At 43.3% G+C, this 17,687-nt stretch overlaps 2 protein-coding genes across 14 annotated transcripts in view; one reads left to right on the top strand and one right to left on the bottom strand.

The window, feature by feature from the left end:
• Positions 1–6,152, bottom strand: part of TTC3 (tetratricopeptide repeat domain 3) — a 145,743-nt gene extending 139,591 nt beyond the window's left edge. For 5 of the 13 annotated variants that reach the window (XM_033856056.2, XM_073804498.1, XM_073804493.1 and 2 more), the window contains exon 1: positions 5,937–6,076. The gene's annotated coding sequence lies outside the window, so the exon portion shown is untranslated. Of the gene's footprint in view, positions 1–2,950; positions 3,081–5,936 lie in introns of those variants that run through there. The other 8 variants (XM_073804492.1, XM_073804495.1, XM_073804497.1 and 5 more) reach the window with 5 other exon arrangements.
• Positions 6,153–6,270: 118 nt separating this feature from the next.
• PIGP (phosphatidylinositol glycan anchor biosynthesis class P) lies at positions 6,271–17,444 on the top strand. The gene is made up of 5 exons (XM_004318648.4): positions 6,271–6,438; positions 6,919–7,022; positions 12,764–12,836; positions 14,816–14,934; positions 17,092–17,444. The coding sequence occupies exons 1-5, from the start codon at positions 6,425–6,427 to the stop codon at positions 17,220–17,222; spliced, it is 441 nt and encodes a 146-aa protein (XP_004318696.1). The 5' UTR covers positions 6,271–6,424; the 3' UTR covers positions 17,223–17,444.
• The last annotated feature ends 243 nt before the right edge of the window (positions 17,445–17,687 follow it).

Raw genomic sequence — 17,687 nt, 5'->3', positions numbered from 1 at the left:
CATGTAGAATAATATATTTACCATATAAGCAGAAAATAAAGCATCAACCTAGAACTGTATACCCATCAATATTATCCTCAAGAACAAGGGTAAAATAATTTTAGATAAAAAAATGAGTTGACCACCAAGAGACCTGAACTAACTTCTAAAAGTACCAATTAAAAATCATAAATTACCTGACTGGATTAAAAGAAAAATCTAGTAATATATTCTTCATAAGAGATACCTAAAATCTAAGGACATAAGAAAAGTGACATGAAAATGAAGAAAAAGGTTATTCCAGGTAAATTACCACCAAAAGAAAGGTGGGATAGACCAAACAGACCCTAAGACAAAAATCAAAATTAAGCATGGAGAGAACCACAACATAACAGAAAAGGTTTAACCCACTAGGAAAACAATGTTTAGCTTGCATGTATCTAATCGTCTCAAAATACATAAAAAGAAAAACTGTTAGAACTACAGGAAGTCTGTTAGAAGGTAACAGTGGAAGACTACATCTCTCTCATGATAGGTCAAACAACTGAAAATTAATATAGACAGTCTGAACAACACAATTTACAAGCCTGATCTAACACATACATAACAACTTGAGAATACATACTCTTCACAAGTACACACAGAATAGTTATCACAATTCCCTATGTACAAGGCCATAAAGCAAGGGCAAACAAATGTTTTTAGAAAGATAAAGTATACAATACATTCTCTGACAACACAATTAAGAAATGAACGAAAAGGAAAAATGTTAATGAAGAAACATTTGGAAATTTTAAAGCATATTTTAAAGAAAACTTTAAAACACATAAGTCAGAGAAGAAGTCAAAATAGGAATTTTAATAATACTTAAATTTAAAAGTTAATGAAAATACCATAAATTAAACCATGTTACATAAAGCAAAAATGAACTGTGAGGAAGCGTAGCTTTACATGCTTGTAGAAGGAAACAGGAATGACTGAAAATTAGTAAGTTAATCATGCAATTTAAGTTAGAAAAATAATAAACAATAAACTCAAAGAAGGAAAAGGAAGGAAATCATAAAGGAGACAAAAATCAATGAACTAAAAAACAAAAATATAATAGAACAAATGAGGCCAAAAATTCATCCTCTGGCAAGATTAATAAAATAGACAAACTTCTGGCAAGATTTTAAAAAAAAAGTCACACACAAATAATATTCAAAATGAGAAAAGGGAACATAACTACAAGTAAAAGAGATTAAAGAGAATTAAGACAATACCATGAACCTGATGCCAATAAATTTTTAAAAGTAAATAAATAGGGCTTCCCTGGTGGCACAGTGGTTGAGAGTCCGCCTGCCGATGAAGGGGATGCGGGTTCGTGCCCCAGTCCGGGAAGATTCCACATGCCGCGGAGCGGCTGGGCCCGTGAGCCATGGCCGCTGAGCCTGCGCGTCCGGAGCCTGTGCTCCGCAACGGGAGAGGCCACAGCAGTGAGAGGCCCGCGTACCGCAAAAAATAAATAAATAAATAAAATTTACCAAAACTGACTAAAAGAAATGGAAAACCTGAAGTCCTATTACTATTCAATTGCTAATTATCAACAATTTACAATACTCTACACACAAAAAATTAGATCCAAATGATCTCACAGATAAATGCTACCAAACTTTTTGTTGTTGTTGTTCAGCAGATCACTAGTGAACAGAGGGCCAATTCAATACACGGAGTGAGGTCAATTGTAGCCACATGGGGGGAAAAAATGAATGTGGATCATTACCTCACACCATATACAAAAATCAGTACCAGATGGATTATGAACTTAAATGTGAAAGGCGTCATTTAAAAACTTCTAAAGAGAAACACAAGAGAATGACTTTATAATCCCAGGGCAGGGAAAGTTTCCAATTAGCTTACATTAAAATTAAGAACTTCTGTTCAGCAAAATACACCATGAAGTGCAAAAAGACAGTCCATGAACTAGAAGAAATTTACAACATGTATACTCAATAAAGCATCGATGTTACCAGTTTGTTTTAAAAGACACCCCAACAGAAAAATGGGTAAAAGATATGACGAGGTATTTTTTTTGTGAACGAAAAGGACAGATGGTTCACAGACAAATGAAAAGATGCTCAAACTCATTAACAATCAAGAAATACAAATTAAAACCACAATGCACACCATTTCATACCCATCTGATTGATAAATATTAAGAAGTCTAAAAGTAATAAGTGTTGCAGAGAATATAGATCAACTATAATTCTTACACACTGCCTATCAAAGTATATAAATTGACAAAACTGCTTGCCAAAGTATAAGCTGGTACAACCACTTTAGAAAACAATTTGGTATCATTTTGTAAAGTTGAACATTCATACCCCATAACCCAGCAATTCCACTTCTAGCAAATAGCTTACCACAGTGGTATTCCGATATTTTTTTACTCACAAACCACACGCTTTAAAAATTACATATTCTTCACACTTTAAAATGACATCTAAAAAAATTTCAGCCCCAAGTTTAAATAATTGCAAAGGATGAATTTCTAGAGTATCACAGTGACATTTTAAAACTGACATATCATTGGTTTAAAATGTCATAATTATTACAGCATAAAGTTGATCAAAAAATAACTAGTATATATAATGATAATTAAACATAAAAGTTACATTTTATTGGAAATGCAGCTCTTGAGGAGATGGGAAGTGTCTGGATTAAAAGAGGTGTTTCCTAACACTATAGCTGCATGTATTTTAGATTAGCCTTTTGTTTTCCATGGAGAGTTTTTCAACTGGGACACTACCCTGGTAAGATTCCATATGGGTGAGTGCTATGCATTCCTAATTTAAGGCAGAAGTGCTACTGTGAGAGGGAAGGTGGGAAAGTAGAACCAGGAGGAAGTTTCTGTCACAGGCTTCGGCATTACCAGTTTTACGAAAGGGTACACGTGGAATTTAATGATCACAAATTGATTCATTAATATTACCTGTGCCCAAGTACTCCTCAGAAAATCTTTATTACTTCCCCAGAGGTCATATACCCCAGTGTGAAAAGTAGAAAAATTCTTGCAACTATGTACCAGAAGATATGTACAAGAATCTTCAAAACAGCAAAACCTAGAAACAACCAAAATGTTCATCAACAGAAGAACACATACACTGTGTTATATTCACCCACAGAATATTACACAGCTGTGAAAATTAATGACATATCTATACTGAATATCAGTGACTCTTAGAAACATAACATTGAGTGAAATAAGCAAGACCCAGAAAGCTGTATCCAGTATTCTTTTTAAATTCAAAAACAACAGAAACCACACAATACATTGTTGAGGGATATATACATATCTGATAAAATTATTTTTAAAAAAACAAGGAATGACACACACAATTTAGGATAGTAGTCACTCTGGAGGTGAGCACATTCAATATCGGTCATTTTGATTCCTGGATTGATCATTCTGATTCTTGGATTGAGTGGTGGGTTGATAGGTGTTCATTTTATTGTTTTGCTTCACAACTTGCATATATGTTACATATTTTGAAAGTATCAAATATTACATTAGAGGAAAGATTTTTTAAAAACCGTTCATCATATGCAAAAAAGTATTTAATTAAATCACCTCACCTGCTATTAGAGAGGTACATCTAACATACCATGGAATTATCTTACATCAACCATTGGAACTGATAAATTAGGTACAAAATAAATGTTTACTGGAATTAATCTTATGAGAACCAAATGAGATAAAGACTGAGCCAGTTAACTGTGAGAGATGAACCCATAGGCTGACACAGGGCTAGAGCAGAAGCCAAGGTGGGTGCAAGCAAATTTAGCTGCAAGCTAAAGTTATAAGGAAGCTGGTCAGTAAAGAGAAGGCAAAAATGTAAAAGTCAGGTAACATACAGTGTTAGCAAGGGTGTGACAAATGGGTGTCCTCACTCAATACCAGTGAGAATGAAAATTAGTGCAACCATTTTGAGAGCTTCTGTGATATTTAGTTACGTTGAAGATGCATATTTCCTAGTATAGAGCAAATCCACTACTAGGTGTATTTTCTCGAGAAACTTCCAAACGTGTGCACAAAGCAGACAAGTACAAAGATGTTTATTGTAGGATTGTTTTTTTAGAGTCAAAAACCAGAAACAAAGCCCATCAACAGGAAAACGGATAAGTAAATTATGGTATATTCATACAATGGAATTCTATACCAGCAATTAAAATGAATGAACCAAACACAATTATCCAATTTATTCATATGTAAGTCTGAAAATGTGATGCTGATCGAAAAACGCAAGTTGCAAAAAGACACATTGTTTAATACCATTAAAGTTTAAAACACACAACACTATATATTGTTTATGGATCCACCGTGCTCAAAGTATAAAATATGCAAGGGAATGATATACACAAACCTAAACACGGTGACAACCTCTACGGAAGGAGGGGCAGGAACTGAGAGCACCTCCATATTTTGCAATTTTAGTTCTTTGAAATTAAAAAGAGGATCTGAAGTAAATTCGGCAAAATAATTACATCTGTAAATCTTAATCATGGATTGGTTAGATACTCCTCTGTATTTTATGTGTGAAATCTTCCAGAAATTAAAAAAAAAAGGAAAAAACGGAAAATTAGGCAAGAGTAAGAAAATTGAGCAAATGAACAACGAGAAACAGACACCGAAACGCAGCCCTTGAGCGCAGAGCACGAACCTTTGAGCAAGAGGAGTAGCTGGGTCTCTAATGGGTAATGGGTCTCTAATAGGATAAAAGGCAAATTTCCTGCAATACAGAATGTCCTAGCTAGAGCTGTAATTATGAGGAAACTGCTCCCAAGGCGGGAGTAAAACCTGTAAGATGTCTACCTTGTTTCCCTCGCCGTGACGCCAGGCAGAATCGAGAGTTAATTTACGTGAACGCCATAAACCACTATATGAACCGTTAAGTATTATCAAGAACGCCCAGGATCGGCTAAAAGGTATTTGCCCAGGTATCGTGTACATATTATTTTGGAAGGAGTCTGAAATCGAAGGTCTTTGGGCGTGTAGGGCGCCTCTGAAAATAGTACGCCACACTGGTATCAACCAACATTCACCTATGCCTTGACTCCATTTTTGGCCCTTGGCCCCCTTATTCCGTCCCCAAAACTGGCTGGCTCGACCGGCCACACCTGACATCGTAAATATTACGGCGCAGCTGGCCAGACCCGCTGCTGTCCCCCCTTCCCATTAGCGCTGGGGGAGGAAGGAAGCTCCGAAGTAGGCGCAGGGGACGGGGGAGCACTGAACTGATTTCTCCCTCCCCGTCCCCTCCCCGCGCTCGGCAGCCATTCTAACGAAAACTGGTGGCGCAGGTGTAGGGAACACAAGACAGAGGAGGGGCGTGCAAGAACGTTCACGAACACTCGCGAACGACGACCTGATCACGCACTCGACAGGACCCAGGCGCAACGCGCGCGCGGGGACACGCGAGTACGCACCGCCGGGCGGACGATGCTGCAGGCGGGGGTCTCGACTACAGGAGGCGCGGCCACGCGCGCGGAGGACGCGCACCCCCGGAGAGAGGCAGTGACACAAACGGGGGCTCCCACACCGCCGGGGTGCCCACGCCGTCGCCGGGAAGAACCAGCGCGGACACAAAGGAGCCGGGAGGGGACACACGGGGCCGTGCCCACCCGCGCTCAGGCCGGCGGACCCTCCGCCTAGCCAAGGTGTCACCCGCGCACCGACTGGGGCGAGAGTGCGCGTGCGGCCGGGGGATGCGCACACAAAGGGGCTTCTCCCACCTTCGCACAGAAGCCCGGAGGGGGCCACACTTAAAGAAGGAGGACACCAGACAAAGGAAACACACCCACTGAGGCCGACAAAAGCGACCACACACTCCCGCTCTGCACCGGCACCCAACCCGCGCACACACACCGCGGGCGCCACGGCCAGCGACGCGGGGCGACGCGCACACACCCACACTCACCACACACCCACGGAGGGGGTGTGGAGGGCCCCTCTCCCCGGGCATCTCGGCTGCAGCGCGACAAGGTGACACATCCGGAAGCCCTGCCGCGCGCCAGGTGTGCACTCACCGGGGCCCGCAGCCCGCGAGCCTTGGACGCGGGCCGCCGCCGCCGCCGCCGCCGCCTCAGGCCCTCCACGTCAGCCAGCAGGCGGGCAGGAGCGGCCGGCGGCGCAGGCGGCAGACGCGTCACGTGGGCCGCAATGCACTTGCGCTGTCGTGCCGCCCCGCCCCCAGCGGCGGAGAGCTGACCGATCCCTCCCGCCCCCGCGCTCGCGCGTTCCTGTCGGACGAGGGTCGCAGTGCGCCTGCGCCCGGGCAGGGGTTGCCTTGGCGACTCGGCCTTTCTCCCTTTTCCTTCTCTCGCCCCCCTGCGGCTCCCTGATCCGCGCCTGCGCAGAGGACTCGGCGGAGGTGGCCGAACTGTGGGGAGCGGCCGGAGTGGGCGCATGGAAGACCCAAGGTCGAGGGCCAACCCCAGTCCCCGGGCTCGAATGAGAAACAGACCCCACGAGAGGGCAGGTCCGGGTCCCGGGCGCCGAGGCCCAGGCCTGAGGAGGCCGCACGGGCCTTCTGTCCCTGCTTGCCCTTCCCTTTTCGCACGGAGGCGAAACCTGCAGAGCTGGAGTGGCGTCAGTCCCTCCCCTGCTCCCTCCTTGCCTCCCCCCACCTTACACTGCGGGAGGTGCGCGCTGTGGCGCGTGTGCTTGTGTGCGTGTGCACGTGAGGTTTGGGGGCTGGTTGCGCCTACAGGCGAGGTGTGGGTGCTTGTGTGCACGTGTGCAAGCGGGTGTGCGTTAGAGGTCTGTGTGCAGGTTGCCCGTTGGCAGTGGTTTAGGCTGGGAAAAAAACTGCGGAGAGGCTGTGCCCATAGCAAAGCGATGAGGTTATAATAGGCCAGTGGTGTGAGTCACTGACAGATGATTGTGTTTCTTTCCCACAGATTATCTAAAGACACAGGGAAAATGGTGGAAAATTCACCGTCGCCATTGCCAGAAAGAGCGATTTATGGCTTTGTCCTTTTCTTAAGCTCCCAATTTGGCTTCAGTAAGTACTTTCCTGATGGATGGCCAGGGCCTTTCTCTGGTGTTCAAGGACAGGAAATTATTGCATTTGTTTGTAGAATGTGTACACAGGAACTGTGATTCTTTCTACCTTTGTCTCTTTTCGAGAAAACCTGGAGAGAACTCTTGTCTGTTAAGAGTGTTCTACATGCCAGACATGAGCCTGAAAGATTTAATCTCAACAGATCTTTAAAATGCAGCACCAGTCAAGATTGCAAAGTGAATGCAACTTGGTCCCTGCCTTTAAGGAGGTCATGGTTTTGTGGACAAGACAGAGGAGTAAATCTACAATTCTCTATCAGTGTGATAAGAGCCATGGGCAGCCAGTGTCGAGACAAGAAATCAAATTGGAAAGTCAGGGAATTCCCTGGGGGTCCAGTGGTTCGGACTCTGTGCTCTCACTGCCAGAGCTCCATTCCTGGTCAGGGAACTGAGATGCTGTGAGCCACGCAGCAGCGTGGCCGAAAAAAAACAAAAAACCCTGAGAGAGTGAGCTTTCTCCCAGGAACTTTGTCTTCACCAATAAGAAGGAAGAAGTGGGAAGGCATTGTGGGGTTTGGAAATGAGTAATCTAGTGTGGCCCCGGTGCAGCCTGTGGGAGGGACAGCAATCAGGTTATAGAAGTCAGCTGCACTTTACATCCTGGGTCTCAATCAGTCCCCATAAGGTCCTATTTTACAGATAAGGAAACTGATGTTTACTGAGACACGATATTCCCAGAGTCACACAGTGGGCCCCATGTCTCTCCCCAAAAGGATTTGAGAATTAGGGAGAAAAGTGGGTGCCCACAGCTTTTTAGAATTTTGTGGAAACTAGAAAGATGGAGTGGTAATGCTTCTGAACCCTAACTACATCAGTATAGCCAACCAAGCTGTTGGCCAGGGGAGTCTATGGAGCGAAGAAGTTATGACTTGAGTTCAATTCCTGACTCCTCCACAGATTAGCTTTGTGGAGGACTGTTTAGTTAACTTCTTTGGTTCTTCAGATTCTTCATCTGTGAAAGGGTGGTGATGTTTATCAAATGCTTATGAAGCATAAGACAGTCCTGTGAGATAGATATTGTCATTACTGTCCTCATTTTGCAGATGAGAATACAGAGGCACACAGGGCTTAAGTAATGTGCTCAAGGTCACACAGCCAGTAAATGATAAAGCTAGAATTTGAACCCAGGCACGCTGGGTTGACTTCACTATGCTACCTCTTATGTCTGTTGTGAAGATTACTTGCCGTAATGTATGCAGAGCACTTAAAAGAATGCATAGGAGCAATAAGTACAGGTTTCTCCCACAATCCAAAAGTAGAGACCATTCCTATGAAACCTTTCGTAAGCAGAAATGGCGTAAAGCAAAGAAACGATTACCTTAGGGCACATCTTGCTAAGCAATGCAGAAGATAAATTGAGATAATGCACTCAATTTGATAAAGATACTCGGTTGAGATCAAGATGTTCACCGACACAGTTCAGAGCTATGGCGGTTTGATGCCGAGATGCTGAGTGTAGCTCTGGGGAAGGAGCCCAGACATGCCACACTCTCCCTGCTCTGGGTGGGCACTGCCTGTATCACGGCTCCCTGCAAAACAAACACTGAATGCTTTTTAAGTAAAAGCAAAAATCCTCTTCAGATTTCCTTTGGTTACCCAAGACGGTTAACTAACGTAGGTCTTTCATAAAAGCGAAATGGCTTAAAGCGAGCTTTTGGAAAGTGGGGATACCTGTATTTATTCAGTGTTAGCTGCTGCTGTTACCGTTATCATCAACATCATCATTTTTGTAAATCCCTGTTCTATAGAGTTATTTGAAGGGTTAGAAACTATGTATTTAAATAAAAGCAATGACTTTAAGACTTAAATCCAATAGTACCCACAACCAGAAATTAATTCTGCAAATTTTTCTTGCGTACTTACCATGTGCCAGCCACTATTACAGGCAAGGGAAGAGCAAAACAGCCCCCAACTTCCTGCTTTCACAGCTTTCATTCTGCTAGGGGGGGATTGCCAATGGACAAATTAAATAATTAAACATGCAGAATGTCAGATGATAATGTGTGCCATGGGGAGAAATTAAGCCAGAAAGGAGGATAAGAAGTGGGAGGAGGTTGCCATCGTTAAATACAGCGGTCAGGTGGTGCCTCACTGAGGGGTGAGTTGTAAGCACAGACACGAAAAGTGAGAGTTAGCCATGTGGCAATCCAGGGAAAGAGCCTCCCAGAGAAGAGCCAGTGCAAAAGCCCGAGGAGGCCAGTGGTTTCAAGGAACAGATGGAGGTCAGTAAGGTTGAAACCTGAGATAGTGAGGCAGAAAGTAATAGGATAGAGGAGGTCAGAGGCCAGTAGCCAACAGTCATAATGAAACTAGGTGGTGGGTACTTAGGGGTTACCTGAGTCTCTCTGTACATTGAAATATTTACTGATTTAAAAAGCTAATTGTCTTAATCTGTTCAGGCTGCTATAACAAAGTACTGTAGACTGGGTAGCTTAACCAATCGACATTTATTTCTCACAGCTCTGGAGACGGGGAAGTGCAAGATCAGGATGCCAGCATGGCTGGGTTCTTGGTGAGGGCCCTCCTACGGTTTGCAGACAACCACCTCCTTACCGTATCCTCGTATCCTCATGTAGTAGAGAAAGAAAGGACACTAATCCCATGATGGAGACCCCTCCTTCATGACCTCATCTATACCTAACTGCCTTCCAAAGGCCCCACCTCCAAATCCATCACATTGCGGATTAGGGTTTCAACATATTAATTTGGTGGGGGGGGGACACAAATATTTCCATCCATCACAGTAGTTATAGATTGTGGTAATAGCTTTGAGGGAAATAAAGGGAAATGACAGGGAGTAATGAAGGTGTGGTAGGTGGGACACAGTTGGGAGAGCAAGTGATTGGGGAAAGCCTCTCTTAAGGTGACATTTGAGCTAAGACATAAAGCAGGCTAAGGAACCATCTGCATTGGAAGAGCCAAAGGAAGATCGTTCCAGGCAGACAGCACTCACTGTAACTGCAGTGACCCTGCGTCCGCAAGGTTGTTTGAAGCACAGAAATGAGACACTGTCCAGAGCTGGAGCATAGTGCATGAGGGCTGGACATTGGAGAGGCGGGCCGAGCCAGGTCGTTCAAGTTCTTGCAAGCCCTAGGAAGGATTTTCGATTTTATTCTAAGGGCATTGAAGGATTTGAACTGGCAAGTGATAGGGTCAGATTTGTCTTTTTGGAAAATCTCTCGACGCTGTGTGGAGAATGACTGCTCCAGTATCTCTTTCTTCAGGGTTGGAATGACTAGATCCCACTCTGAAAACCTGGGAGTCCTCTTCACTTGTACTTTTCCTTCTCCGCCAACTCATTCATCTGCTACTGCCACTAAGCCTGCCGGGGTCTCACTTCTTGCACAGGTTCATCCTACATGCAGCCGTCACAGTGACGCACTTGAGATCCAGACGTGGACTTCCCTGATTAAAACCTCTCGTTGGAGCCTGGATGGTTATTTCTCTTGGTAGTCTGCTGTAACTGTAAAGTTACCAACAAAATATCCAGTTGTTCCCCTTGCCCAGAGCATAAAGTGCATGTTCCTCGCCCAAGGTCTTCCATGATCTGGGACCTGTTCAGTTTTCCGGCTGGTTTCTCCCTGCCTCGTACTTGATGCCCGAGCCACTCCACGCTGCCTGGGGTTCCCCCAAATATGTCGCCTCCGCTTCATGTCGTTTCCAGTGCTCTGGCCGCTGCCTGTAAGCCCAGGTTCTCATTCCCGCTCAGTAACGTTTAGCTGTGAGGCCTTGGGCAAGTTATTTACATTCCCTGAGCCTCAGTTTTTTTCACCTGTGAGTAAGGATTACTAGCACACACCTCAGGGGTCTGGGGAGGGTCCAGTAAGGTAGTGCCTGGGAAGTTCCTGCCACTACATTTGACTCGTTTCTCTCTCCCACATGACTTTGTGAGAATAGAGACCATGTCTCAGTTATCTTTATAGCCTCGACCTTCTCATAGTGCCTGGCATATGGCAGATGTACAGTAAATATTCATTCACTTAATTAAACTAAGCAAATCATTTCCATTTATGAATTTGCATTTGTTTCCCCACTGTTTGTATTTCTTTTTTTTTTAATAAATTTATTTTTGGCTGCATTGGGTCTTTGTTGCTGCACGTGGGCTTTCTCTAGTTGCGGCGAGCGGGGGCTACTCTTCGGTGCGCGGGCTTCTCACTGCGGTGGCTTCTCTCGTTGCAGAGCATGGGCTCTAGGCACGTGGGCTCCAGTAGTTGTGACACGCAGGCTCAGTAGTTGTGGCTCCCGGGCTCTAGAGCACAGGCTTGTGGCGCAGGGGCTTAGTTGCTCCGCAGCATGTGAGATCTTCCTGGACCAGGGCTCGAACCCATGTCCCCTGCATTGGCAGGCGGATTCTTAACCACTGCACCACCAGGGAAGTGCTGTTTGTATTTCATTAATCCTGAAAACTCAAGCTCCACGCCAGTTCCTTGCCAGCTTTTCCCTCTGCCATCTACCACACCAGCTCTCTCTTCAGATCCCCAGCGCTCTCTCTGTGGTGGTTGCTGGGAACACTGTTTTCTCATATTTCCTTCCTTCCTATCGTCTACAAGCCCAGCATTTTCATCTGGCTAACCCCCTATTCATCCTTTAGGCCCCAATTTAATGACTTCTCCAGGAAGTCTTTCCTAACCATTCACATCACCGCCACTGCGGGCTGAGGGCCTTCTTATGTGTTCCGATATCCTCTTTTGTTACTCGCTCGTTAGCACTTATCAGAGTGTATTGAAAACACCAATTTATTCTTCTCTATTCCTTGCTCAATTTTAAGCTCGGAGAGGGCAGAGACCATCTCTTTCGGATTCACCATTGTATCGCACACTCCTGACATAGAGAATTCCGTAATACATATTTGTTGAGAAAAATGTTAATCCTTCATCATCACTGAGACAGGCTTGACATTTCTCTCTGCCACTTACCTTGGACAGAGGATGTAACATGTCTGAGACTCCAGTTCCTCCTCTGTAAAAATGGCTTAATACCTACTAGGATTGTTTTGAGGATTAAATGAAATGATGCATGTAAAGTGCTCAGAAGTGTGCTTAGCCACAGTGAGTGCTCAGAGGTTGGCTGTTACAATAGAGGGACAACAGTAAAGGGTGCCACAGAGACCCGAATTGAGGGAAATAAGATTGTGCTCTAGGAGATAAGGCATGTTGTGGATCAGAACAAGGGTAGATAAATTCACCTTTATGCCCCTAAATGTCTGTACTTTCAACCCTGTGGGGATGAAGTGTTGAACACCGACTACGTATAAAGCAAATTGCTAGGTGCTATAAGGATTACCACAATTACTAAGGCATGATTTCTGCCCTTAAATTGCTTAAAATACAGGGTGAGTAGTGGAAGTTAAGACATGTTTTTTAAAATAACTAAGAGGAGTTGTTTAATGGGTATAGAGTTTCAGATTCACAGGATGAAATAGTTCTAGAAACCTGTTTCACAGCAATACAAATATACCTGACACTACTGAACATTACACTTAAAATGGTTAAGATCGTAAATTTTATGGTTTGGTTTTTTTTTTTTTAATTTATTTTTGGCTGCATCGGGTCTTAGTTGTGGCACGTGGGCTCTTTCGTTGCAGCGCGCCAGCTTCTCTCTAGTTGTTTTATCTGAACCTTGATAGATTGGATGCGTGCCTTACTGACCTTTTTTCCTTTTTTTTTTTTCCCTCTTCTGCAGTACTGTATCTTGTGTGGGCTTTTATTCCTGAGTCTTGGCTAAACTCCTTAGGCTTAACCTATTGGCCTCAAAAGTAAGTTCAATGTATTTCTTAAATAAAATAAGAGTATATCAATGCTGTTCTGAAGGATCAGGTTTTTTCTTAAGACTCATGCAAATCTTATATTTATTCTTTTAAGATCCATAAATAGCCATATAGAAATTTAAAGCTTTTTAAAGACGATTATTGATACGCTTCTATTTAAAGATGGTGGACTAAATGCACATCTTTATCCCTACTTCCTCCCAAAATCTTGTTAAAATAAGCCCATAGAAAAAAATAATTGTTAAGCTATAAACCCACAGGAGCAAATAACGGGATAGTGGAGGTGTATCAATAAAATCTTGGGAAGTGGATTGCAGATAGGTGAGAGGTGACTAACTGAATTTCCACTTTCCCACATTGCTAAAGCAGGGAAGCCAGCCAGAGCCTCTGTGCCCACAACACAGAGAGGCCCAGACACTGGAGGTACGGGTACCTCTTTAACATGGTATTTCTGGGTTGGGCTGAAAACAGTGTTTAAAGAGCATTCAACCCTCAAATCCCCCTCCTCAGCCCTTAAAGCTGGAGACCAACCCTCCCCTGCAGAAGACAGGAGTTTTATGCTCTGGAAAGGCTGAGTGAGAGTCTCTAGTCTGGGGCACACTAGGTCTAACTAGGCACGTTACTGAAAACAGGGATCAGTGAAAATCTGCGTTGCTGAATAGTGAGATTCCTCCCAAGCACCTTTCCTCACTAGGCTCTCAGGCTTGTGGTTGGCAGGCTTATACCACCCGCCTCCTCCCAGCAAGATAGGAGGGTCCTCCCTGAAGAAGTTGACCAGCTCAAGAGAAAGGGTCTTTAATTTCTGATAATTAGAGATCCTCCAATGGAATGGCCAGGTCTCCCATAGTGTGGGTCTCCAGTTGGCCATCCCAGCCCACATATGCACAGTGCTTCCAATTAGCTTGTTAGTAGTTCATCTTTATTTTTATTTTTATATGTCTCCCCAGCCGCCTCCCTGCCTTCCCAGTACTTCATCTTTAAATATGAATGGGCAACTTACCAGACATTAAAAGAAAGCCTCTAAAATGAAATACAAGAGAAAAAAGCAAAAAAAGAAAAGAGAAAAGAAACTTGAAGAAAATGGAGATAATGCAAAGAGCAGAAGAAAACTTTAAAATAAAATCCTCAGAGATAAAAAAAGATAACTGTGAAACAACAGGATGCTATAAAATAGGGAATGTTCAGAGAATGACTGCATTTGGAAATTATAAATATGGTAGCCAAAATTAACATTTTAATGGAAGGTTTAGAAGAAACACCAAAAGTAATCTCCAGAAAGTAGGACAGAGTATAGCAAAATAGAAAATAAAGAAAAGATGAGGAAAGTATAACAGCAAAAAAGCTCTTAGAAGTTCCAGAAAGAGAAAACAGTAGGGAAGAAATTATTAAATAATGCACCCAATAAAACATGTGAGGTAGAGCATTTGATGTGTTTAACTGTATTAAGAGGCATACTAGATTCTATCAGAGAATTTGAGGACTGAGTATTGATAGGTACATGGGAAACCAAGCAAACAGACAAAAAGTAGTAATTAATTTCCAGGAAAAACAAAAAATTGTACAAGAAGACATAATAATAATATGTTACAGTGCTCAGTTTCAAACATTATTTATATATACATCTTTATTTCCATATTAGGATGTTCAGAGAAAATGTCTGAAGTTTAAAAAGTCAAGAAATAGTAATAGGAGTATGTTGTGTAGGAAGGTGGAGGTAAACACCAGAAGAAACAGCTTAGGTGCTGAAAGTGTTCCCTGCTGGGAAGAAAGACACCAGGGCTCAAACAGGGGTACAGGATAGCAGCTTCACTGTAGGCCAGTAGAACTATTGGACTGCCTTTTAGGTACATGTATTATTTCAGTCAAAGCTAAAATTAAGTTTAAAAGTGTATTAACTTGGTGATGAACTATAGAGAACTGCAACTTTTTAGGAAGTCTGTTACCTACTTTAATATTCTTTTCTGCAGATACTGGGCAGTTGCACTGCCTGTGTACCTCCTCATTACTGCAGTGATTGGTTATGTGCTCTTATTCGGGATAAACATGATGAGTACCTCTCCACTCAACTCCATTCATACAATCACAGGTAAATTTATATCAAAGGAAAGTGCCGGGGGTCGGAGGAGTCGGGTATTGACACTTTTGTCAAGAAAAGCAGGGACTTCCCTGGTGGTCCCGTAGTTAAGACTCTGCGCTCCTGGGACTTCCCCGGTGGCGCAGTGGTTAAGAATCCTTCTGCCAATGCAGGGGACACAGGTTCGATCCCTGGTCCGGGAAGATCCCACATGCTGTGGAGCAACTAAGCCTGTGCACCACAGCTACTGAGCCTGCACTCTAGAGCCCAAGGGCCACAACTACTGACCCCACGTGCAGCAACTACTGAAGCCCACGTGCTCTGGGGCCCATGTGCCGCAACTACTGAGCCCACATGCTGTGACTACTGAAGCCCATGCACCTAGAGCCCGTGCTCCACAACAAGAGAAGCCACCGCAATGAGAAGCCTGTGCACCACAACAAAGAGTAGCCCCTGCTCACCACAACTAGAGAAAGCCCGCATGCAGCAATGAAGACCCAACACAGCCCAAAAAATAATAATAAAAAAAAATAAACATAGATCATTAAAAAAAAAAAAAAAAAAGGCTCCACGCTCCCAGTGCAGAGGGCCCAGGTTCAATCCCTGGTCAGGGAACTAGATCCCGCATGCCACAATTAAGAGCCTGCATGCTGCCACTAAAGGAGCCCACATGCCATAACTAAAAAGATCCCACATGCTGCAACTAAGACCCAGCACAGCGAAATAAATAAATAAATAAATATTTTTTAAAAAGAAAAAGCAACAAAGAGCAGGCTGTAGTAATTGACACACATCAGCATAGTAAAAAAAACTGGGAGAAATAAATACGATTATACCAGAGGAAATGTTCACATGGCACAAATAAGCTGTCATGAATATGCTGTTTATTACACTAGTTAACAGGTATATTTTCCCATAAAAACCACAAGTATGTAATATGTTCCTTGGCAACTTTGCCTGAGAGAAACTTCTTTTATCCTAAACAAGCTGTGTTGATCAAGGGATGACAAAGAGGTCCATACAGACCTTGTCTGGGAGGAGGAATTCGGGGGTGTGTATCCTCAGGATCACTGTGTACACCTGACCGCAATTAAGTGGATAGAAGAGCCACGGCATGTTTTCTGTAGTTGCTGTTAAGTTCTTTTATTTCAAGTCTAAAGATTAAAGTAGATTCCTGGGAGTTCCCTGATGGCCTGATGGTTAGGATTCCCGGCTTTCACTGCTATGGCCTGGGTTCAGTCTCCTGGTTGGGGAACTGAGATCCCACAAGCTGTGTGGCATAACCAAAATTAAAAAAAAAAAAAAAAAAAATTAGATTCCTGAACTTGCTTGGATTCTAGGAAGCAAAGTATTTTTTAAGTTCTGGTATGATTTTTTAACTTTTAGATATTGCTTTTCTGATAACCTACTGTGTTCCCTGCATACTTGGCTGGAATTACAGCAAATAGACAATTTGTACAAAGAGGGGAAATTGTTAAGTTTGCATGAATGATTGTACCAAATGATTGGGGTGTTGATATAATTCTGTTCCTATGAGAAATGTACAAATGGGGCTTGAATCATCATTGTACAGTTGAATGAAATATTATTTTTTTTTAATTTATTTTTGGCTGCATTGGGTCTTTGTTGCTGCACGTGGGCTTTCTCTAGTTGTGGCGAGCGGGGGCTACTCTTTGTTGCAGTGCAGGGGCTTCTCATTGCAGTGGCTTCTCTTGTTGCGGAACACGGGCTCTAGGCTTGCGGGCTTCGGTAGTTGCAGCACACGGGCTCAGTAGTTGCGGCACGCAGGCCCTAGAGCATATGGGCTCAGTAGTTGTGGCGCGTGGGCTTAGTTGCTCTGCGGCATGTGGGATCTTCCTGGACCAGGGATCGAACCTGTGTCCCCTGCTTTGACAGGCGGATTCTTACCACAGCACCACTAGGGAGGTCCCTGAAATATTAATTTCTTACCCAAGTTAGAGGATGCAAAAAGTAACTTGGCTGATTTTTATTGTAATTGGGACATTTCTTCTAAAGAGAGAATTTAAGGGGCCTTTTAATTACGTTAAGCATGGTATTTGTCATTATCCAAACATTAGGCTAGTAAACTATGTGGTGGGTCTCCACAAACCACAGAGATTGTTGAAGAAATTGCTTGGGTAAACAGAGCCTTTTGTCCTCTTCTTACAGATAACTATGCCAAAAACCAACAGCCGAAGAAATACCAAGAAGAGGCCATCCCAGCATTAAGAGATATTCCTATTAGTGAAGTAAACCAAATGTTTTTTCTTAAAGCCAAAGAACTTTACACCAAAAACTGAATTGTACATAGACTAATACCAAACATTTATTACAAATTTTTGATGGAAGAATTTCGACCGTAGTAATTTTGACTGTCTTTCTGATTAATATCCAGTATTGAAATGTTAAAAAAAAGAAAGAAAAATGTAAGTTGAACTTCTCTTAGATTAAGTTCTATTAATATTATAAATGTTATCAAATAGTAGTTACTAATAGAGTAAATAAAATACTACATTACCATGTGGCAGGTGTCCCTCCAGAGAGGCATTCATGTTGTAATTTTCAAAGGGCAATTGTGTCCTTCCCACTGTTTGTTCTTAGAAGCCCAGAATTCAAACTCCTAGGTTTAGGAGAAGGGCACATTTAATGTGTGTCTCTGCCGTCAGATTTGTGTCTCAGGGACGACTGCTTTAGATGGGGCAGTCGACGAAAGCTGCTGTGAGGAGGCAGTTGGGGTTGAGGTTTGATTAGCAAAAACAGGAGCC

Source organism: Tursiops truncatus, chromosome 4, assembly GCF_011762595.2.
Source record: "Tursiops truncatus isolate mTurTru1 chromosome 4, mTurTru1.mat.Y, whole genome shotgun sequence".
Taxonomy (NCBI): domain Eukaryota; kingdom Metazoa; phylum Chordata; class Mammalia; order Artiodactyla; family Delphinidae; genus Tursiops; species Tursiops truncatus.
Note: the sequence above shows the minus strand (reverse complement) of the source record. Positions and strands in the feature narration are given on the sequence as shown.